The sequence below is a fragment of the Exophiala dermatitidis genome (genome assembly GCF_000230625.1).
Source record: "Exophiala dermatitidis NIH/UT8656 unplaced genomic scaffold supercont1.3, whole genome shotgun sequence".
In the NCBI taxonomy this organism is placed as follows: Eukaryota; Fungi; Ascomycota; class Eurotiomycetes; order Chaetothyriales; family Herpotrichiellaceae; genus Exophiala; species Exophiala dermatitidis.
This window is the reverse complement of record NW_008751648.1, coordinates 3,323,061-3,345,497: the sequence shown is the minus strand read 5'-3', so window position 1 is coordinate 3,345,497 and position 22,437 is coordinate 3,323,061. Positions and strand designations below refer to the sequence as shown.

The 22,437-nt window shown below is 52.7% G+C and overlaps 7 protein-coding genes across 7 annotated transcripts; 4 read left to right on the top strand and 3 right to left on the bottom strand.

The window, feature by feature from the left end:
• The first annotated feature begins 74 nt into the window (after positions 1–74).
• Positions 75–2,499, top strand: HMPREF1120_04206 (uncharacterized protein). Its single transcript, XM_009158319.1, has 2 exons — positions 75–345; positions 401–2,499. Exons 1-2 carry the CDS (start codon positions 207–209, stop codon positions 2,209–2,211), a joined length of 1,950 nt encoding a protein of 649 aa, XP_009156567.1. The 5' UTR covers positions 75–206; the 3' UTR covers positions 2,212–2,499.
• HMPREF1120_04205 (uncharacterized protein) lies at positions 2,228–6,251 on the bottom strand. Its single transcript, XM_009158318.1, has 3 exons — positions 5,670–6,251; positions 4,352–5,613; positions 2,228–4,287 (listed from the first exon to the last, which is right to left on the bottom strand). The coding sequence occupies exons 1-3, from the start codon at positions 5,769–5,771 to the stop codon at positions 3,207–3,209; spliced, it is 2,445 nt and encodes an 814-aa protein (XP_009156566.1). The 5' UTR covers positions 5,772–6,251; the 3' UTR covers positions 2,228–3,206.
• Positions 6,252–7,216: 965 nt separating this feature from the next.
• Positions 7,217–9,304, top strand: HMPREF1120_04204 (uncharacterized protein; the record flags this gene model as incomplete). Its single annotated transcript, XM_009158317.1, has 1 exon — positions 7,217–9,304. The coding sequence occupies one exon, from the start codon at positions 7,217–7,219 to the stop codon at positions 9,302–9,304; it is 2,088 nt and encodes a 695-aa protein (XP_009156565.1).
• An 882-nt stretch (positions 9,305–10,186) lies between these two features.
• On the top strand, positions 10,187–12,331 carry HMPREF1120_04203 (endopolyphosphatase; the record flags this gene model as incomplete). Its single annotated transcript, XM_009158316.1, has 2 exons — positions 10,187–10,349; positions 10,407–12,331. The coding sequence occupies 2 exons, from the start codon at positions 10,187–10,189 to the stop codon at positions 12,329–12,331; spliced, it is 2,088 nt and encodes a 695-aa protein (XP_009156564.1).
• A 64-nt stretch (positions 12,332–12,395) lies between these two features.
• On the bottom strand, positions 12,396–13,749 carry HMPREF1120_04202 (uncharacterized protein). Its single transcript, XM_009158315.1, has one exon. The coding sequence runs from the start codon at positions 13,504–13,506 to the stop codon at positions 12,742–12,744; it is 765 nt and encodes a 254-aa protein (XP_009156563.1). The 5' UTR covers positions 13,507–13,749; the 3' UTR covers positions 12,396–12,741.
• A 207-nt stretch (positions 13,750–13,956) lies between these two features.
• On the top strand, positions 13,957–20,058 carry HMPREF1120_04201 (uncharacterized protein). Its single transcript, XM_009158314.1, has one exon. The coding sequence runs from the start codon at positions 15,280–15,282 to the stop codon at positions 18,577–18,579; it is 3,300 nt and encodes a 1,099-aa protein (XP_009156562.1). The 5' UTR covers positions 13,957–15,279; the 3' UTR covers positions 18,580–20,058.
• Positions 20,059–20,197: 139 nt separating this feature from the next.
• HMPREF1120_04200 (heat shock 70kDa protein 5) lies at positions 20,198–22,327 on the bottom strand. The gene has a single exon (XM_009158313.1). It carries the CDS (start codon positions 22,204–22,206, stop codon positions 20,461–20,463), a length of 1,746 nt encoding a protein of 581 aa, XP_009156561.1. The 5' UTR covers positions 22,207–22,327; the 3' UTR covers positions 20,198–20,460.
• Positions 22,328–22,437: the final 110 nt, after the last annotated feature.

Here is a 22,437-nt window from a genome sequence, read left to right as displayed (position 1 = left end):
GTAGTATAGTACAATAATAATAGTGCAGTGGAGATGGAACTTTTGTCAGTGCCAGTGCCAGTTCATCCGCCGCCAAAATTTATTTCTCGTCACTTTTTCCTTCGACGTGCGGAGACAACTACTGTCTGTACATAAACAGACCCAAAATCTTCAATTGAGAGTGACAGTGACACACTGTCGATACTCCCTTGTTTTCTGTCTAGACCATGGCTCGTGATCTGTTGAGCAGCGATGGCTCCGACAGCGAAGACGCCAGCGCCGAAGTGCAGGCCGGCGAACTCAAAGTCAACGAGGAGTTTGCCCGACGATTCGAATACAACAAGAAAAGAGAAGAAATGCAGAGACGTACGTTGCACAACCACACCACTGTTTTTGTATTTTGAATCCTAATTCTCTCTAGTGGAGGACAAACTAGGCAAGACGACGACCGGAAAACGCAAACGAGACGACGAAGACGACGATACCTCGGACGACGACTCGGAATCGTCAAGCGAGACAGAAGACGAGGGCGAACTAGTGACCGAGACGATCGACAAACAAATCATGGAGACGATCAATGCGATTCGGTCAAAAGATCCTCGCGTCTACGACAGCTCAGCCAAGTTCTATACAGAGGAAGACGACGAGACTCAAACGCAACAGCCCAAGCCAAAGAAAGAAAAGCCCATGCATCTTCAAGATTACCATCGACAAAACCTGCTCAATGGCATTACTACAACGGAAGAAGAAGACCAGGACGCGCCAATGACATACACTCAAGAACAGGAACATTTGAAAAAGTCGATTGTCAGCGAAATCCATGCCGCCGCCGCCGCGGAGTCAGAGGAAGAAGCAGAGAAGGGCGACGATGATTTTCTCGTCGCAAAGCCAAAAGAGAAGCAGTCCCAAACAGAGGCCAAGCAGCAGCAAGTGGTCACTCTTGACGTGGAAAACGCCGACAAAGACCCTGAAACGTTCCTGTCGAATTTTATGGTTTCCCGCGCTTGGGCGGCGCCCACCGACCCCAACTTGCATCCCTTCGAGTCTGACGATGACGAAGAAGAGAGACGAGCAGACGAATTCGAAGAGGCATATAATCTCCGCTTCGAGGATCCCGAAAAATCCAACGAGAAACTCCGTTCACACGCGCGTGACTTGGCAGAGAAATATTCCGTCCGAAGAAAGGAAGTCAATCCACGCCAAAAGAAGCGAGAGGCCGAAAAGGCGCGCAAGGAAGCCGAGAAACAACAACGAAAGGAAGAAAAAGCCCGTCTCCGCAAGTTGAAGATCGAGGAACTGGAAGAAAAAGTCAAAAAAATCAAGCAGGCTGCGGGCCTCAAAACCAAAGACATCCGTCCCGAGGATTGGGCTCATTTGGTCGAGGAGGACTGGGACGATGCCAAATGGGAAGAGGAGATGCAGAAACGGTTCGGCGACGAATATTACGCCGAACAAGAGGCCGAAAGCGACGAGGACAACGATGAAACAAACTCCGACAAAAAGAAGAACAAGAAGAAGAAGAAAATTCGCAAACCAAAATTCGACGACGACATCGACATCAAGGACATTGTCCCCGACTTTGAGGAGGAAGAATTACAAAAGCCGGCAATCAGTCTGTCAGACGCGGATGAAGGCGAAGCCGAAGATGAAGCTGAAGCTGAAGATTCGACAGCCGCCCAAAAGAAAAAGCAAATGAAGAAATCAGAACTCAAAAAACTCAAAGAAGAAGAAAAGCGCGACGCCAAAAAAGAACGCCGGATCATCGAACAACTCGTCGACCATCAATTGCAGTTCGAACTCGAGAGCTCGTTATTGCCATCGCAGAAGAAGCAGAAGCAAGCCGCGGGCGGCTTCCGATACCGCGAGACATCACCGAAGAGCTTTGGTCTGACGGCCCGTGATATCCTGTTGGCCGACGACAAGCAGTTGAATGAGTTTGCGGGACTCAAAAAGCTCGCTTCGTTCCGCGATCCGGAGAAGAAGCGTAAAGATGCCAAACATTTGGGCAAGAAGGCCAGGTTGAGGAAATGGCGGCTCGAGACTTTTGGTAGTGAGGAGGGCGTGCAGGCGAGCGAGTTGGTTCCTGCGGAGCCAAAACCGCAGCAAGCTGAAGCTGGACCTAATGCTGAAGCTGACGATGAGACCACGACGGTCGATATTCGTACATCAGGCAAGAAGAAGCGGAGAAGAAAGAATAAGAATAAGACGGCAGCGCAGGAAACTGAGGCATGATGCACGTGTATAAGATCCGGTACGGGTACAGTACTGTACTTGGTGCCTTCTTAGGTATTTCACTTGAGGATGCTTTCACTACCTACCAGTAGGTACGTAAACTAGAGGGGACACGAACTGTCACGCCAGGGTTGGGACTCGTCCGGTGGTACTGGTACGGCCGAAAATGACTTTACTTTTTCCTCCAGAGTATTCTAGACCTTAAAGTTGATCATCTTGGTACTGTATATACAGCTGAGGTATACGAGGAGGGCGGCGCCCGCGCCAGTAACCATTGCAATCGTCTCCTCTTTTAGGCGACTCGTTCTCGAGACGCGCGTTACTGCTCCCTCTCTCTCTCCCTCCCTCCCTCCCTCCCTCCCTCCCTCTCTCTCTCTCTCTTTTCTGTCCTGACCAGTTTCGTTGTGGCTCTGGCTCTCTATGAGACTACACCAACACTCTTGACGCCGAGTTCCAGATTCCGTGCGTTTGCAACCAATTCCGAATAGCGGTAGGTCTTCTGGTAAGATGTCGGCATGGACCACCAAGATATTTGTAGTACTGCCAACGAGGATGTGTGGATCCTAGGGGCACGCGTAACCCATTGAAGGGTCGGGATGAGCTGCATGGATAGGGTAAGTTTATGCCGTTAGCAGCTGAGGTTGCCTTCAGTGTGTGTGCTTTGCCAGGGGGTCCTGGCATGGCAGTGGCAGCCGCAAACTCATCGAGTACGGTCTAGCCTGCCTCAGATTCTGAACCGCGGCGCCACGGAATGTGGCCAATTCCGTTGTCTTGTTTGAGGTAACATAGCGGCTGATCTAACACGGTCCACCCATAGTCTTCGGCCAGTGGAAAGACTACCACTGTATAGTGACTGACTGTTGAGGGATGATCCTGGCAGGATAAGCATAAGCTGGACACAGCCAGCCTCGTGCGGAGTCCACTCCGTCTTTCTAGACGGAAGAGAACTCGAAGACGAACTGCAATGTGCTGCTCGCTCGCTTTTGTCTTTCCTTTCAGGGCAGTTGGGCGGAATAAAATGTCGTGGCATCGCTCACAAGATTCGAGACATCCGGCAGCTGGCTCTGCTCCAGAGACTCCATGAGTTCCATCTGCTGCTGTTGACTCAGAGACTGCATCTGATACGTCGACGGGTACGATTGCTGCATATATCGCGAATACTCCTCGCCAAATGGCGCCAAGTAGGGAAGTTCCTCATAATTCATATCTGGTGAATGCGTGGTGATGCCGGGGATGATGCCAGGCATAGCTGGCGCAGCAGTACTACTCCAGAGACCGCCCGATGCATCTGCGGCCATACTGTAAGGGTCGAATCCAGGGAGACTGTAATGGAGAGATTGCATGTGTTCCGATGTTCCACGTGGGATCGGAGAGGTGCCAGTGCTGGTGGCCGTCGCGTACGATGGACTAAGCTGATGTGATTGGCTGGATGTGGGAGGTCCAGACTGGTATGACTGAGGGTGGTGGTGGTAATCGACGTAGCCAGTTGCCGCGTTCTTGAATGTATGGCGGTGACCAGCAGTGGTGTGTGCACTGTGGACCGATTGCGGTGACTGGGCGCCATAGAGTGAGGTATTGGTAGTGCTCGCAGGGCTATTGTCGAATTGTGACGTTGTTGCGGACGAACTCACATCCTGAGTATTGGTCGATGATGAGACGTAGTCAGACTGTGGGGATTGGGATACGGCGAGTTTGTCCACCTCGTAAGCCTTGAGACATCCAGACACAAGGTTTTCGTACAGTTGCTGCGCGGATCGGACTCCAGGCCATCGGTCGGCACATAGATCGATCGCCTTCAACGCGTCTTGAATGTGCAACTGGACTTCCTCGATCGGGTGCTGCTGACGAATTCCTGGGTACGATAGACTCCAGAGGACGGTGTTCAGGGCCATGAAAATGGCCTGGGTGAAAATCCAGGTAATATCGATTAGACGTGCTTCGACCTGGCGTTTTTGTAATTGAATGTTGAAGACCGCTGCAGCGTAGCATCGCTGGGCCGCTTCGAAGGACGGAATGGGAATCTGCGGCGAGGGCCGGTACATGAATACTATCATGGTGTTTTTGCGGCCGATGAACCTAGCAGAAACGTAAGTAACTGGTAAACCACACCTATTAATCTATTGCAAGGGATTGGACATACCAACTCTCGCTCAGCCCTGAGCCTTCGTCATTCTTGGGGCAATCCCGGACCCAGTCGTCGATCTTTTTCAGCATCATACTAAACCAAGGGTCCTTGTCCGAAGTTGGAGTTTCGCGCTTTCGGAGGTACAACGTCCGCCTAATCTCGGCCTGTAGGAGCCGCATCTTGAAGAAATGAATTGATATGCATTTCTTCATGATCGGATGATGTCCTGGAAGCAGTCCATCCGGAGTAATAAATCGATCATCGCAAAGCTCGAAGAAATTGACGTTGATGTTGTCCACCGTGACGCCGAATGCACTTGGCCTTCCGAGGCTGTGAGCCAGGCCGTATTCCATCGATGTGATGATCCAAAACAACCGTCGTCGCATGTCGACTTCGAGATGATTCGGGCGAGGCCCTGAAGGCGGCTTAAGAATTGTCTCTTCTTCACACAGTCCTAGTTCCTGACATAGCTTTGCGGCGATTCCCACAACCCAATATGCTGCCGTCCTTGTCGGCGTGAGAAGTGAATACTGAGCAATGAGGGCGAAACATTGCAACGTCGACAAATCCATCTTTTGCACTGCTCCGGTCAGAAACGGCAAGGCAGCCAGATAGTAGCTGTCAGCAAGACCGGCGTATTGCGTGTCAAGTTTCTGCATACTGATGGCGATTACCATGCGCACTTGAAAGTTGAGCGTCACATCCGTGGAGCCCTCGTAGACTGCCTGCAGTTCAGAACGAAAAGAGGGCTCGTGCAGCAAAGGGAGCATGTATTGAGCCTTGACCATGTAAATCTCGACCAAGCGATCCATGAGTTCACGGTTTGGTAGGTCCGGCGCGGCAACGGAGCTGATCAGAGGGTATACCTTGGAGGTCGGCTTACCACTCTCGGCATCGAATTTCTGCTTGATCTCTTGCGCGGCATGATGTGGCACGACGTCTTGGATTGTTCTCTTGGCCGAGTTCTGCTTTGCGAACTCCATGACAAAGCGCGTGATGGCAATCCCGCTGGACGGCCCCAGAAAGCGACAGTCGTCGTTCTCACTGAATTTGACCAGGCCGGCAGCCCGCGCCATGGCCTCGTGGTCAGGTTCGTCGTCCTGCTCATTGTCCAACACCTTTAGTTCTTCGTTGAGTCTGCGGACGGTATCTTGCAAGGAAGTGATATACGCCCGGGGTATTGTTCTGTTCTTGACCGAATCGTAGTACTCGCAATGGGCATTGCTTCTCTCGCAGGGTCCGCACCGAGGCAAGGCAGGGTCACATCTAGTTTTACGCTGTTGTTCCTGTCAGCGATGGCCTGGACACAGTCAAGGAATGTGAACAAGCCTACCTGCCTGCACCGCACGCAGGCAGTCACGGTGTGATGAACTTTGTCCCTCGATCTCGCCGTCTCTGGCGAGTCAGCCATGACCGCATTTTGCCCCTCTGCCATCAATACCTAACGAGAGGCAGGCAGTGTATTCGTGCGCTCAGTCCTAGATGTGCCGTGAAATCCTAACGTTCTTTCTTCATGATTTGCGCCGGGTTCACCAAAGCCGAGGAGAAATGCGAGCATAACCGTTGTGCATCTGGGCTGCCTGAAGGCTGGGGGCCATTGGATCGTGAACTTGAACGGCACACAGATGAACAGCCCGGCAGGATCAGGATTGCGTGCAGCCGTAATAACAGCAAGCCTGTCACCGGCGACTAGGACTGTACAATGGCTAACAGCCAACGCGATCAGATAAACTGGAAGAATGCCCCGTACGACCTTCAATCAAGGACAATAAATTATGGATCATTTGACACCCGCAGAGGCAAACTTGATGTGCAGGTCTAGAAGCGGAGGACCACGAGAGTTTGGCCCACAGACACTGCCAGTGTCACGGACGAACCCACGCTTGGATGAGCAGGTCCGGTGGGCGGCTACGACCACAACCTTTAGAGTTGTACAACTTGAACACCAGCACTAATACCTGGTAATGCAACTCACATCCAACCGAGGTCTACCAAAGGGAATTGCTAATACTACTCGACGACGTGAAGCGTGTTCATGAAGCTCGAAAGGCGTGGCCTGACTCGCTTTTTGAATTCATGCTCAGATCTAGATTGTACACGAAGCTTGAACGCCTGTAGATGCCGGATATTACGGGCATGGCACCTGGGCACTTTTAGGGCTGAACAGTTAACCCACTCGTATGGAAGATGCCTATCGGATCAAAGCTGGTGCACCTCCGATAGGCACTGCTTCCCCTTGAAGTCGTCACTCAACGCCTATGGAGCCCCATACTGCCCCCTAAAAACCTTGAATGGCAGACCGGCAACGTTTTGACGTGAAAGCCGCCCAGGTGAAAGCCGCCCAGGTGAAAGCCGCCCAGGTGAAAGCCGCCCATGATTGGCATTGGTACAGCCCGTGGCAGCAGCATGCGCACTACCAGCCTGCCAGTGAGGGACCCTACAAGTCCCTACGAGTCCAAGCGATGTGTCTGAGGGTGTGGATTCCCCTGCCGCCGCATCGTTGGGCCCGAGGGACCCTTTGCGATGCTACTGCCACGACCGCCGCCGTGGGAAGTGCCGTGATGGCTTGTATAACCTTCTTCACTTCCAGGTTTCTTTGCGATACTACCTAGTGGGTAAGAAATCCTTTTATGACCGTTGGGCAAAACGCTGCAATGGCCAATTGCGCCTGAGATCGTCCTCTTGCCGCTGATCGTCTGTTCCAACGACTGGTCAACTGCCTACTAGTATCCATCACTCTTCTGACCCCGCGTGGGCGAAGATCAGAACTGCCTTGATCCTACTCGGCTGGTTCGAGGTATTCGACCAAGGCGATCAGATCACAGACCACAGACCATAGGCATGCGCTGATTTCATTCTGCGTCCGTTACAATTCTTTCAATGCCGAAGACTGAATCCGTCGAGGCGCTGTTGAACCCGTCTCTGCGGGTATCCAGGCCCGTTGCGGCGTGCGCAAGATGTCGCGCGGCAAAGATCAAGTGCGATGGCAAGTTGCCTGCCTGTTCGGCCTGTGAACGCTCAGGGAAATCCGACAGCTGCACCAGCGCGAATGACGAGTTTGCCCGTGGCAAGGAAAGAAGTTATGTTGCTGCTCTGGAGGCCGCTGCGCAGAGACTCCAGGAAAAGATCGCAAATGCCAAATCTCAGTCCAGCCATTACAATGCCAGCACCAACACAAATACCAACCTGGGACAACCGCCTTCTCGCAGACGTAAAATCAGCGGCACCCGGCGAAAGGAGGCTTCAGATGTTGATGAGCTGGTCAGCGACTTTGGCTTCTTGACTGTCAATGCCACCTCCCGTGATTTTCATGGCTTCACAGCCACCATGTCCTTTGCGAAACTGCTCCTGTCCGCGGCAGCGAGAAAGGAACTGCCTCCTCTCGAAACCCAAGGTCTTCCACCGCGATATGCCATCACGCCGATGATCGACCACTACCTCGACAACATCTATGTGTTATTCCCTTTGTTTTCCGAAACAGATGTCATGAGTAGTTTATCACGAATCTACCACGAACCGTTGGCTGGTCCCTCGTCAGTCAGCCCGTTGGACGTATGGAATGTACGGCTGATTTTGGCCATTGCATATGCTTCAAGGTCACAACACCGAGGCGATGAGAACGATAACGCGGCTCTTCAACATGCCGCTGCAGCCAGGGGCCTCGCCCACTACGTCCTCCATCCAGGTTCAACTGCCGGCCTGCAAGCGCTTCTGCTGCTGGTGCAGTATGCCTTGGTTGATCCAGCCCATTTTGACTGCTGGTACCTGATGGGCATGGCGTCTCGGCTCATGGTCGACCTGGGACTACATTGCGAACCGGCGGCGGAGACGAAGATCAGCAAGGACACGCTGGATCTTCGACGGAGAATATTCCATTGTACCTACGCTTTGGACCGGCTGGTGAGTATGTCACTGGATCGAGCATTCTCCTTCACCGATGATTCGGCATGGGGTGTGCCTCTTCCCGAGTCCGCCGCTGATCCGTCACCGTCATCACCGTCATCAGCGAGACTCTTTTTGCGCTCCACGCGGCCAGCGCTGTACCTGTTTGACATCCGTCGCGTCGAATCAGCCTTCTACCAAGCGACGAGATGGTCATCCCGCTCCCAGTGGCCCTTGGCGACAGCAGCAACCTATGCTAGTTCAGTGTCGAACGACATCCACGCCTGGTACTCGACCATTCCGACGACTCTTTCCCAGCGTCATCTGATGCTCTTCAATCTTGAACGCTTGTACTGCCAGATCTTGGTGGTCTCGCCGAACCCAAGGGTGCCTGCCAGCTGTATGACAGACCTCAATAAGGAGCTGGTATTTGAGTACTCAGCCCAATATGCAGACCTCCTGCAGCCCATTACTCAAGACGTGAGCTGGCATGCGTATCTGACCTACGCAGACATTTGTCGGGCGAAATATGTCGGGCAAAAATTTGTAGAAGTGATGTGGTCAGATTTCGATCGATTGGTGAAGACGTCCCATGCTGTTCGAGCAAATGCGGCGAGCTCGGGCAGCGTCCTGCTGGATAACATCCAGCGCGCTACACTCTGTCTGCGCAGAATCATCGAGATCCTCGATTTTGCTCGTCAGCGCTGGGAGATGCCGGAGATGAAGGAGAAATTTGAACAAGAATCGGCGGTGCTCTTTTCTCGGCTCAGAAGCAGGCAAATGGACGTGGCCGCAGTCCCGCACACGAAACCCGCCAACGCACCAGCACCAGCACCAGCACAGCCGAGCATGGCTTATCGCAGTCCGGGCGAGAACATCTACAATCAGTACTCATTCAATGGAAATCCAGATATGCAGCTGCCCAGTCCGCCTCAGAACCAAGAGCAGCGTGGGCATCCTCAGCATCCAAAACAGCAGTTGCTTACGCCGCCAGAAGAGCATCATATGCGACCGAACTACGCCCTCCCCCAAGGGTCTCTCCCCCGCCGCAGTTATGAATTCTTCGGCGAGCATCGAGAACGCTAACCTGATCACCAATAATAATGATTATGGAACAATGGAAGGATCCGCCGTGCAAGTCGAGCGAGCCGGCCTCGCCTGGTCACTTGCGCATTCTACTGTTTGACCTTTCAGAGAGGAGGATGTGGTGTCAACCTGTCAGGGCCCGAACAAAGAGGCGGCGGACGCGGTTGTGGGCGGACTGCACGTGTTGGCCATCGAAGTGCTTATTGGCCTTGAAACGGCCATCATAGACACAGTTTGCATCCCGTCCGGGATAAAATTGTCAACGGACACGACCTTGTCCTCACAAAGGGGGGCTGATCGTGGAGTTACGCAGACTGCAAGCTTCTGGTCTGTGGCATTGTGATGTATAAGAGTCGATCTCGGCGCAATGCCATGCGAGTCCCATTCAATTTGCCGTTCAAGTTGTTGCAAAACAATCAAATAAACTGCAGTGTGCGCAGAATCCCCACCTCTCGTGCCTGTCACGTGCAACCACGAAACACTGACACCCCGGCCGCGACCCTGCGACGCCGACTCCTGCGACCTGCGCGCTGATCTGATCGACTATCGCCGCAGCAAGTTTCTCTGGGATCAGATGTTGCAGGCCAAATCTTCTCTCTCCTCGAGAACTACCTACCAAATACCTAGCTACAAACCCACGATATTCTGAACTGCACGGCGGTCGACGTCTGTGGCTGCGTTCACTCCGGAAACTTTCCCCGGCCGCGTTGCTGCAAATGACATCATCCGAGGACCTTTCAACCCGCGACAACTCGCAGCATCTTCAAGTTCCATACTTCTGCAAATGTACAGTTGATGTATAGAGTTGCATACGCGACTTAGAGTTCCATCCTTGTCAGCTGCTGGTGTGTGGTAGATGTCGGGCTTTTCACTCCGCTAGCAATGGTCCGCTTCACTGGCGGCCTGCTACTGTTCACGGCTTGGGCAGCAGCAGCGCCTGCGGAAACTCCTTCACAGCATGATCAAACACAGAAGGTCTTAGCAAAGCCGTCCAAGCCGCAGCCTTCTCTACGGCCGCTGCAGGGGAAGTTCCTTCATATAACAGGTATGTCTGCTGGGTCTTCCTGATCGTGGCGCAGCTTTTTGCTAACGGGGATTGTAGACATTCATCCCGACCCATTTTACCTAGAGCATTCCGACCCTGGCGAGGTGTGTCATCGAGGCAAAGGCGATGCGGGATACTATGGCGCAGAAGTAACAAGTTGCGACACACCATTTACACTGGTAAACGCGACGTTTCGGTGGATCAAAGAGCACTTGAAGGATCAAGTCGATTTCGTGATTTGGACGGGGGATTCGGCGCGACATGACAACGACGATAATATCCCTCGAAACGACAAGTCCGTCATCCAACTGAATCAGTTTATTGTGGACAAGTTCGTGGAGGTGTTTGGCAAGACCGATAACGTCGATGACCCAGACCCGACCAATGATTTTGTTGTCCCAATTATCCCTACCTTTGGAAACAACGACATACTCCCACACAACATTTTTCTGCCTGGTCCGAACAAATGGACGCGATCATACAGCGAGATATGGGAAAAGTTCGTCCCTCAGGCGCAGCGGCACTCATTCGCAAGAGGAGGATGGTTCTTCACAGAAGTCATACCCAACAAGCTGGCCGTCTTTAGTCTCAACACCTTGTACTTTTTCGACTCCAATTCGGCTGTCGACGGCTGTGACTCGAAAAGCGACCCAGGTTACGAGCATATGGAATGGCTGCGGGTCCAGTTGCAATTTTTGAGGCAACGGGGCATGAAAGCTATATTGATAGGCCATGTTCCCCCGGCAAGAACCGAGAGCAAACAGAGCTGGGACGAAAGTTGCTATCAGAAGTATACCTTGTGGCTGCGGCAGTATCGGGACGTGATTATCTCATCCATGTTTGGACATATGAATGTGGATCATTTCATGTTTCAAGACGCCAAGGACTTGATTTACAAATTCAAAATTGAGGGCGTCGATGATGAATTCGAACGCACGAACGCAGATTTATCCGACTCAAACAATGACACGTTCACCATCTCTGCAAAAAGTCAATATTTGAAGGAATTGCGGAATAAGTGGTCCAATCTACCTACACCCCCTCCCGGGCATTCATATCTTACGCCTGAGGGAGTCGACTCTTCCGAGCTCGTTGAGATCGAAAAGAAGAAGAAGAAGGAGGGCAAGAAGAAGAAAGGTGGCAAAAAGAAACAAACCGAGCAATTCCTCAAGGATATTGGAGGACCATGGGGAGAGAGATTCAGCGTCAGTTTGGACTCACCCAGCGTCGTGCCCAACTTCTTTCCCACACTACGAATTTTCGAATACAACATCACGGGAATGGAACACGATCATCCGGCTTTTAGTCCGACAGGGATTCCGGGAGAAGCGTCCGAAGTAGAACTCGAGCCATACCCTGATGGTGAAGACGCTCTTATTGATGTGGCCGACCGCGATGACGACCGTGACTTCGATCTTGATCACTTCGAAGACGATTCAGACGACTTGCACGACCTCAAGAAGAAAAGGAAAAAGGGCAAGAAAAAGAAGAAGAAGAATCGCAAGAAGAAGCCCAAGTTTCCTGTTCCTAAACCTCCTTCCGCCACATCGCCGCCAGGCCCAGGCTACTCCCCTCAGCCGCTGTCTCTGATATCTTACACGCAATACTATGCCAATCTAACCGAGATTCACCAACGAATGCATCAGGACAAGACACTGAAAAGAGACCCCTACAAGTATTTCCACTACGAATTTCTCTACAACACCAAAAATGATAGTTATTACCACATGCCAGATCTGACTGTGCGGTCATATCTGGATCTTGCGGAGAGGATAGGAAGGGACACGCTTCCTCGCGCTGACCAGCCGCAGTCTGAGTCCGATATTGCGGAGCAATCGGATATAAAAGCTTCTCGGAATGGAAATGGTAAGAAGGAAAAGAAGCAGAAGAAGATAAAAAATCACCTCTGGAAGGTTTTTGTTAAGCGGGCTTTTGTCTACACTAAGCCGGACGAGGAGATTGATCAAGATTTTGGAGATTGATCAGGAAAGAGAAAGACTTTGGATGAAAGGGAGTAAGAGTTGGCATACTGCCCTGAAATGTGCTGTACGATTAAGCATATACTGGCTGCAGTGTATGTGCGGCTGCAGTGCGGTCCAGAATCTGGACTGCTTGGGCGAACTGAACTTTTGGCGAGCGATGCATATCAAGCCGAAGGTTGTGTACTTGTTTTTTGGTACTTGTATAGATACAAAAGTGTCGTCTTACACCTCAGTTGATCTTATCAGTTCCTTTAACAAGCCAGCCTGTGGGCACGTTTTTAAAGCCCCGTACTGTACAATCCCAGTAGTGAGGAGCAGGGGTGATGCGCGGACTACTACTAACATCGATCATTCGTTGCGTGTCGTCGATTCAAGAGTGTTTTAGTTGTTTCATGCTGCTAGGTGATAGTTCAAACCAAAAGCGGCGTCCTCTCATCCACTGCTGCCTGTACACTTGTCCTACTCGTACTCGTAGCCGTAGTACTTCTAGTACTTGGACATCTCGCTCGTTGATGTTGTTGTCCGAGTCCTCCTCGTTCTCGTTCAACGTCCATTTGAGAGTGAGGCCGAGGTCGAGGATCAGGATCGCACGGCACTATTACAGGCTGTACCACCAATATACGGCGGTTGGTAGAACGTGATTCAACTTTCCTTCTAACCCACCTCCCCAATTTCACAGCCATGCAAATCCCCAGCACACAACCCAACGTGACCAGCACGGCAACCACGACAGAAATAAAAGTCATACTTGAACATCGACAACTGAATGGCCGAGCACGCATTTCCCATCGTTCCCGCCATCCCAATGGACAGATGGTGGATGATTTAATTGGTGATAAAATTCCGAATGGGTATGGGTAGATTGTGTTGGGGACGCAAGTCTGGGAAGTCTCGCACCAGCTGCATGGATAGGGGTTGGTGGGGGATAGGCAGGATGGGCAGGATGGGCGCATCCAGCAGTGGAGGAAGAGGTCGAGGTCGTCGGAGTTTGAGGTATCGTCGAAGATGATGCTGGGGAATTCATGGTGAGTGTTGCTGGTGGTGTTTGATTCTGTGGTGAGGTTGAGTAAGTTGGCGATATTGGGTGGGAGAGTATAGTTGGATAGATTCAACTTGGCTAAGTTGAGGTCCGAGTTCGTATGGGTACTGTTATGATTCTGGTGTATTGTGGTCATAGTCGTGGTTATGGTATCGTATAATGTGGTGCGCGGATACGATTTGTTTCATCTATACACCGAGGATCGTGGCTCGCGTTGAATCGGCAGCAAGTTGGCGGGACCGAGTGCTGCGGTGGACTGGAACTGTCTGATGATTCGGACTTCGTGTATTGATTGTGGGCTTCAAGTTAGCTAGCACCTTGTACGAAGGCCTGTTCGGTGACAGCATCACATTGTACAGACACGGACAGACACTTCAAGTTACGGATGGCTTGAAGTTCAACATGAAGAGAGCGGATGGGAAGCTGACTAAGAATTGCGGGATATGGGCTACGTTCTCCGATTGGCTCAACTCAAGGCTGTGTTTTTGCCAGACACTGCAGTTCTCGTCACGTGGAGTCACGTGTGAGGCTTGCGCTATGAATCTTATTTTGACGGTCTGGAAGTTCGATCTCTTCTGCCTTCGATCTCAGTATGTCCCCGACCGAGATGTTCTCCTCGAGGCTACCCATGCTTACATTGTGGGTGCCCGGGGAGTTACAAGAAACAATGCCGGCTACCGTATGGATGAATGTAACGTTCACCTCACCAAAGGCTGGTTGAGACTTAGTTGAAGGGCCAGAGGACCCGGCATCATTTCACGTGATGGCACCTGAAGGACCAAAGAAGAACTAATGGCATCCACGGCGACTTGTGCTAGATTGATGAGGCTCACAAGAGAGCCGACATATGCTTGACCAGCAGGAAAAATGCAAGGAACTTGCGGGGAGGCTAGGTCCCCTGAGGCCTGCCGTCCCCTCGGAGGCAGTTCGCCATTATGTCTGGCTTGAGCGTTCTCATATGAACACACCTGGGCATTCTGTAAGTCAAGCGGTTCTGCAGTCCTGTCATTGTTGGATGTCGTTGTTGAGCATGGTTGATTGGCCGGGAGCAACTCACAATGAAAATTGCCATTGCCTATGCTTTGTTAAGACCACGCTCGATCGATGTCTTTGTCAAGCAGCGAAGACGATGGCATTGTCCCCGGACAAGGCAGCTGAACATGGCTCAAAGGCGTGGCTGCTCCTGAAAGAGAATCTTTGCACAATGAAAAGTGGAAGCTGTTTGATGCGGCATCTGCGGGATATACCCTCAGGCGCTCTTCCAGCCTTTCTCACTTTCCGCTCCTCGCCTCTCCATATATACATATGAGATGATAAAATAATAGTGTCGTGGTTGATTGATCGGGCCGGATGAATTCCTCTTTGCACCGTGGTAAGGTGCCCTGATTGTTGTGGTACGCGGAGACAGGATGGTCAAGTATTGATTCACTTGCACGAGACTCGAAACAATAGGCGTTGCGTTCCAAATGCGAACACAGGGCAGTCGCGCAGTCGAACCCATTGTCTTCACTGCCTCGTCATGAACACAGGGCGCAATCGCCAAGCGACCACATTCACTTCACTGCCGTCCCGATTCGGTCAATAACCATTCACTCGTTGCTGCGACTGCGATCACACAAAATCCTTCTTCTTCTCTTCTGACTTTCAGTCTTTCGATCTTCTCTTCTCATCACCATAACTCTTCTTCAACACCTCGATCATCACTTGGATCATCCAGCTTCATCATCAAGCACGAGTAATCGTTCCTTGATCCTTGAAGCTAATCATAGTCATCCTCCTCATCACTCTTCTTATCAAGCACGAGTAATCGTGTCTTGTTCTTCAATCCTCATCCTCGACCTTCTTCATCACTCTTCTCGTCACCTTTCTCCTCTCTCACCTTCTAGGTCAAAGCTCAACGACAGCAATCATGGCCGGATTCACAGAATTTATCTCTGTCCTCTCTCTCCTGGTGATGTACGTCCAGCAGAAGGCGTTCGACTCAATCCTCGCCATCCCCTCCCAGATGGCCTCTTTCTTCCATAACACCGCCAACATTTTCACCCTCAGCGGCACTGTTCGTCCTCGTTTGGCAGTGACCGAGTATGTCACTGAAACAATCAAAAGCACAATGACTGTCATAGCAGCAGCTCCCTGGAGCACTGTGACCAGCGCAGCCACAGTCGTTGTGAATACTACCAAGGCCTTGCCAACCTACACCGTAACGGTGTCAGGTTTTACAGAAAAAGGTCTCGATGTCATCACGTACCAGAGTCCACGCAACCCATGGCAGCTATGGCAAGTCCTCCTGCTTGTGTTCGTGATGTTCTTGGTTCCAGTCATTTTCGTGGTGAGCTACGTCTTGAACGAGCTTTCCCTCCATGCGGGAGAAGAGGTCTGGCGGTTCCTTGGGTATTACCAAGGCCGGTTTCAACGCGGGTTTATCCCATACCTCATCAGCACCCTGCACCGTGATCTGCATGTCTTCCTGTGGCATTGCTCCAAGAAAGTTAAATCGGCTTTGAAATTGATCCAGTCTGGAGTCTTAGCTGTCTGGTACTTTTTCGACACCTTGCATCGTGCTGTGCATGTCTCTGTCGACACCCTACATCGTGCTGTTCACGTCTTCTTCAACACCCTGCATCATGCTCTGGATGTATTCCTGTGGCATTGCTCCAAGAAAGTCGAGTTGACTTTGGAATTGCTCCGATCGGCGGCCTCGGCTGCCTGGGACAAAGTCCTGGAGATGCTCTGCGCCTTACGAGGTCAGTTTATCAAGGCCGTGCCAATCATCTCGATGATGATGGTGACAATTCTCCTCTGGCTTTGCGACAAGTTCATCCGGTTGACATACCAAGCGTGCTTGGTTGCTTTCCGCATCTGCGAGATCGTCTGGCTCTGGATCAAGGAGGCCCTCTTGGCTCCTATCAAAGAAAAAGCATTCGAACCATTGAATGCCAGTATCCGCCAACGAGTCAACAGGTTCAAAGAGATGGTCGGGGCGATGCCCCTGATCCAGAAACTCGTAGGCCATGCCGACATTGCGCCAGCCGCCCCCAACGAGGGTCCCGTCACGACGCCTCAGCGGCCAAACCGATTCCAGGTGCCGTACTCTCCTGACTCGCCCCAAGACAACACGATCCAGATCGATCGTGCCGAGTATGAGGCACTCCTGCTGGCTTCTAAGCGGGTGGCACAGTTGGAAAACGAGGTCCGCAGTGAACAACAGAAGGTCGTCGAAGCTAGAGAAGATACGATCAAGATCATCCAGGACGAATCGGACTACTGCACGATGAAAATGGCGGAGGCCGATCGAGCCAGAAAGGAGCGCGAGAAGGCCGAGCAGATGTTGGAAACTCGTGAGGCCGAGCACGCAAAGGCTCTTGAAATCGCCCACGGGGAGACCGAGAAGGCCAAGGACGAATGTCGTACCAGAGGCCAAATCATGCAGGAACGTCTCGAGGAGATCGGAAAGATCTCGCTCGACAAGCAAGCTGTCCAGGAGGAGCTGGACGCTGTGAAGGCGGAGCTGGGCATGGTCAAGACGGAGCGGGATGCGGCCAGGGCTGAGGCCTTGGTCCTGACCCAAGAGTTGGCTGCCTTGCAGGGCGAGCTGGACCGGGTTAACTCGGTCCCAGTGGCACAAGCTCAAGCACCTGCCGGCCAACCGGCGCCGGGGCCACAGACCGAACAACAGTGGGGCCAACAAGAGCCTCCTCTGGAGGCGCGTGTCAGTGTCCCGATGGGACAGCAGGCAACCCCACTGTTCCCGGCTGTGGTGCCTGAGGCACCGTCCCGCCCAGAAGACCACCAGCATCCGGATGGTGGTATGCTGGTTGATTCCGTCGGGCAGCAGGCGACGCCTGTCCAGTCACCTGTCCAGATGGCAGTGTGGCAGCCGGCTCCCGTCCCGATCCAGCAACAGGCTCCCGTCCTGACCGAGGGTCCGATGGACTTCGAGCAGGACGAGGAGGTGCCTCCGGCAGTGGCCGAGGCCGAGACTGGGCCCTCCCCAGTACCCTGGCAGGGCGTCGTGGTTCCAGGACAGTGCCTTCCAGGACTGTCGGTGCCTTACGAGGGACGTCAGGTTGGCAGTGGTCCAAGCGAGAGCGATGCTCCGCTCCCTGTCACCCTGACCGCATACGGTACTCCATGGCATGATGACAACGTTGTCAACGGGGTAGGAGATCTGCTGATCTCATACCCTGAGCCTGAACAAGACATGCCCATGGATCAACTGGCGTCAATTCCCCTCTCGGCCGAGCCCGCCGCCGCGATCCCAGCCGATCCTGCTCTGGATGACGACTCGACCATGGAAGAGGCTGCACAAGAAGACGGGCCGGTCGCGACCGTCGTCAACGACGTGGCCAGCCAAGAGGCTGCACAAGACGCGCCTCAAGAAGAAGTCGTGCCTGCTCCGCCTGCCCAACCCGAGTGCGCGGTCGTCGTTGGCGTTGCCAACGACCCGGAAATGCAAGAGGCTGCCGCTGCCCAAGACGTGCCTCAGGAAGAAGCCGGACAAGGCGAGGGATCCGAGTCGGATACGATCTCGGACATCGTCGACTTCAACGCCGTCTTCCAAGATCCTGGCCAAGAGACGCCTGCTCCTGCTCAAGAACAAGAAGGCCAAGGCGCTGGACAGCCGGCTTCGCCTCGCCGACCGGAGTCGGCCACCTCGGACCTCACCGACCTTGGCAACCCGGCCACGCTGAGTCCAGTCTTCGGCAATCAAAGCCCAAGATTTGGAGCTCTGCCAGAAGGAGCCACGGGGAGCCCAACAGGGCCGACCCCGGGTTCCGGCGAGATGAGTCCGTTGACTCCTCCTCCGGCCAGCCCGATGGGCGAGCAGCCAGAAGGCGCGAGCGATGGCGAAGAGAGTGAAGGTTCAGAGTACGAACTCCCCGGAACTCCTCCTCCTCCTTCCCAGTACGAACTCGGCCGGGAGAACAGCCCGGTTCGAACGTGGGCTGCAATCAATCGCCCAGCAGCGACGCCGACGACCAGCCAGGTTTCCAATGGCGGTCCAGGTTCGGCCGTCTTCGTCCCTCCTGTCAATGAACAGGGCGTTGTCGTTTCTCCGGAGTTTGTTCCAACGATGGCGCCACCGACGACAAGCCAACCCCCGGCCCTGACCAGTACTCCGGTCAGCCAGAGCATTTTTCAAGCAATGATGAATGCAGTCATCAGTACGCCGGGATCCGAGTCGGATACAGCCAGTGAGGCAGACTAGAGAACTCCGAAGAGCCAGCTGATGCTCGGCCAGGCGATGCCGGCGAAGAAGCACAGCAGGGCGAAGGAGAGAGACTCTTATGGACGACGGCGACGACGACGACAGAGCGGTTTCGAGTCGCGGCACAGGCCACCCATTGGCAGACAACAGTCAAGGGAAGAGCCAAATCATCATAAGGGCAGACAGGAGCCCAATGGTGAAGAGACAATGAAGAGGATCGAAACGGTCAACTGAATCAAACGCAGGTCCATAAGGGGATGGAGGGAGACGTCAACGTCGCAATCAGAGCACCTCCTCCTCGAGTCCAGACAACAGGACAGACCCAGAACCGGGACCGACACCGAAGACATGGCTGAATGACTGGAGCGGGACTCCAATCTAGAGGAGGGGAAGGAAAAGTTCCAGACAACAGGACAAATCCAAACCATGACTCCAAGCATGGTTGAATGACCAGAGCAGGACTCCAATCTAGAGAAGGGAAAGGGAAAGTATCAGACAACGGGACAACCCCAAATCCAAACCATGACTCCATGACGTGGTTAATGACCGGAGCAGAACTCCAACTAGACGAGCCAAGGGAAAAGGAAAAGTCCAGACCAGACAAATCCAAACTCAAACCCAGACCCAAGAAAGACACGGTTGAATGACCGGAGCAGGACTCCAACTAGAGGAAAAGGAGCAAGAGAAGGTCCAGACAACAGGACAACCCCAAATCCAAACCGTGACTCCAAGACGTGGTTAAATGACCGAAGCAGGACTCCAGCCAGACGAGGAAAAGGAAAAGAAAAGTCCAGACAACAGCACAATCCCAAACCCAGAACCAGACCTTGAGACATGGTTGAATGGCCAGAGCAGGACTCCAACTACCAGAGAAGGAAAAAGAAAAGCCCAGATGGCATGACAAATCCAACCCAAACCCAGATACGAGACACGGTAACAGGACAAACTCAGAACCAGGCCCAATAAAGACACGGTTCAATTACCGGAGCAGGACGCCCATCTAGAGAAGGAAAAAGAAAACGAAAAGTCCAGACCAGACCAGACAACAGGACAGAGACAAAGCCAAACTCAGACTCAACCCAAACTCAAGAAAGATATGGTTGAATGAATGATGAGACCCGACCGACCCGAGCTGGACTCCGGGATCCATGATGTTGACAAACAGAAAGCTATCATCCCGAAACTTAAAGGGGATGAATGAATGAATGAACGGATTGCATGGCAGGCCAATGCCGGATGAAAATGGGAGTTTGCAGTATGAATTTGAGCACACAGGTCCAAGTTTTTGCTTTGAAACGGGTTCGTTCGGACAGCATAGCAGGGCTGGAGTCAAGTCAACTTGCTTTCAATAATGGTATTGAAGTGCTTCATGCGGGTTTTTTTCTCAGTTACGGACATGGCACTGGGATAAGACGGATAGACAAGTCGAAAAGTCGACTAATTGAATTGATTTCCTGAAAAACAAAAAAGAAACAAGTATCTTTCCTTTCCTCGTGCATTAATATTGCGTTTCCTTGTGAGTCGAGGGTTTTGAAAAGGTCATCTTAGATTCTCAAGATTGCAGGGTCGAAGTAACCACAGGCGCAATGCTACGTAGTCATGATGGCGGAACAACAGAGGGCTATGCCTGGACAATACCAAATCAAATGGCGACTCTTGCTTCACACATTGCACGACATTATCAACTTAGGTAACCTACATACGATACTATATTGTCTGTTACTCTTAAGTCACTTGGCCGCAATCTACTCATGTCCCCCCGCAATGCCATAGCAGCAGACCGTACAGTACATTTTGTTTCGCATAACACTTCATGCAGAACAGGACAGAAACACAAAATTGGAATGACAAAAAAAAGACTATCTTCTATCACTGCAATTATCAAGCACTACCGTTCTGCACGGCTTCCGAAGCCTTGATTTCACCCCGGACGCCACCTTTGCCCCCGACATGCCGAGCAGTAATCGATACCACCAACTCAGCATCAACATTGACCATGACCTCGACTTTTGAGCCTTTGGGCAGAGCCTTGAAGACAAACTCGGCGAGAGCTTGTTTGGGCTTCCAGACCTTTTCCCGGATCTCTTCTGGTTCATCATCCTCGTCGAAATCGGAATCATCTTCATCATCTTCATCATCGTCATTCTTCTCCTTTGTGCCGTTCGTGGCGGGCTTCTCTTTCGGCTCCGGTTTGGTGACCTTGATTTCGCGCTCGCCTTCGCATATCCGGACCAAGACGTCACCCTCGAGCCCTTCAATCGTCTTGCTTCTCCGAGCGGGCACGGCAGTCTCGGCGGGGATGATGACGGTGAACGCATCGGCCGGTTGGCCGGTGACTTGGTAGCCGATGGCGGCGGTCAAGTGCGGGGTGACGGTGACCATTTCGTGGGTGGACTGATCGATGTCCTCCTTGTCGAATTCTTGGATCAGGGATGCCTGGAGGGCGGCGCCTCTGGCCGAGAGCTCCGAGGGGTTGAGGGCGGTAGGGGTGGTTGCAGGAGCCAACACTTGGGTCGATTCCGGGAAGAGACCTTCGATGTTCCTCGCGATCTTGGGGGTGTGCGAAGTGCCTCCGGACATGATGACTTCGTCAATGTCCAGCACGTCGAGGTCGGCCTTTTTGATGGCTTCCTCGACAAGTCTGGTGAAACGAGTGAAAGTCTTCAGGGCAAGGATCTCGTAGCGGCTCCGGTTGATGGTCGACCGGAAATCGACGCCGTCCGCAAGGCTTTCCACACTGAATGTCGCACTGGTACTCTGGCTGAGGGCCTTCTTGACAGCCTCAGATTCGAGCTTCAGTTTTGCCAGGCTTCTCTCGTTCTTGCGGGGGTCGCTCTTGTGTTTTTTCTCGAATTCCTTGGCGAAGTGGTCGGCGAGGATCTGGTCAAGAAGGACACCTCCAAGTTCGTAGTCGTGGGCGGTGGCCAAGATGCTGTACATTCCTCCTCTTGACGCAATGACGGCCACATCCGACCGGGTCCCGCCAAAATCCGCCACCAACACGTTCTTGTCTGCCGCTGAGTCGGATGACCGCGAGTCATATGCAAGGAGAGCAGCGATCGGTTCCGGCATGAACTGTAGGATCTCAAGCTCGATGCTGGCCGCTGCTTTGGAGAGTGCAGCTTTTTGTTCGTCGTTGGTATCGGTGGGAACTGCAACAACTGCCGCCGTCACGGGTTTGCCGACAAAGTCAGAGGCAGAGTTCTTCAATCGTCGCAGGTGTCTGGCAGTGATCTCCTCGACTGAGACTTTGTTCTCGGCTTCGCTCTCCGTGTCCCGGATCGAGAAGCAGATCTGACCGTCGGCCTCGATAGGGTGTGCCGAGGCATGGCATGGAGTAGGGTCTATCGACTTGTAATCCTTGCCAATAAAGTCTCGGAAGTATGCAACGGTGTTCTTGCTGTTGCGCACCAACTGCGCTTTCGCTTGCGTGCCGTGGTATTCTTCTCCATCGATGTAGGACAAAACAGAAGGGATCTGTCGGTCACCTTCTTCGTTGGCAATAACCTCGACCTTTCCTTCTCCCGAGATGTGTGCTATCGAACTGTATGAGTTTCCAAACGCAATACCAATGGCATAGTGTTCGGGCGAGCCGGCAGCCGGCGCCCCGTTGGCTTCGTCGCTCATGGTAACGACGTAGTTGAAGGACGGGGATGTGTCAAAACCTTGCTATTTCTAAAAAGACACAAGTTGCGGGCTCCAGGACATCCAGGTGCGTTTCTCTTTTCACGGAAGGCAACTTGAAGACTGGAGGAAAAGCCTCCAACTTTTTTTGAGCCTCCGCCGCAAGGGAGAAAAGGAATGGAAGGTTAAGCGAGAGGCCAGCGATGATTACGTAACTACTTTCGCGAGGCTGCC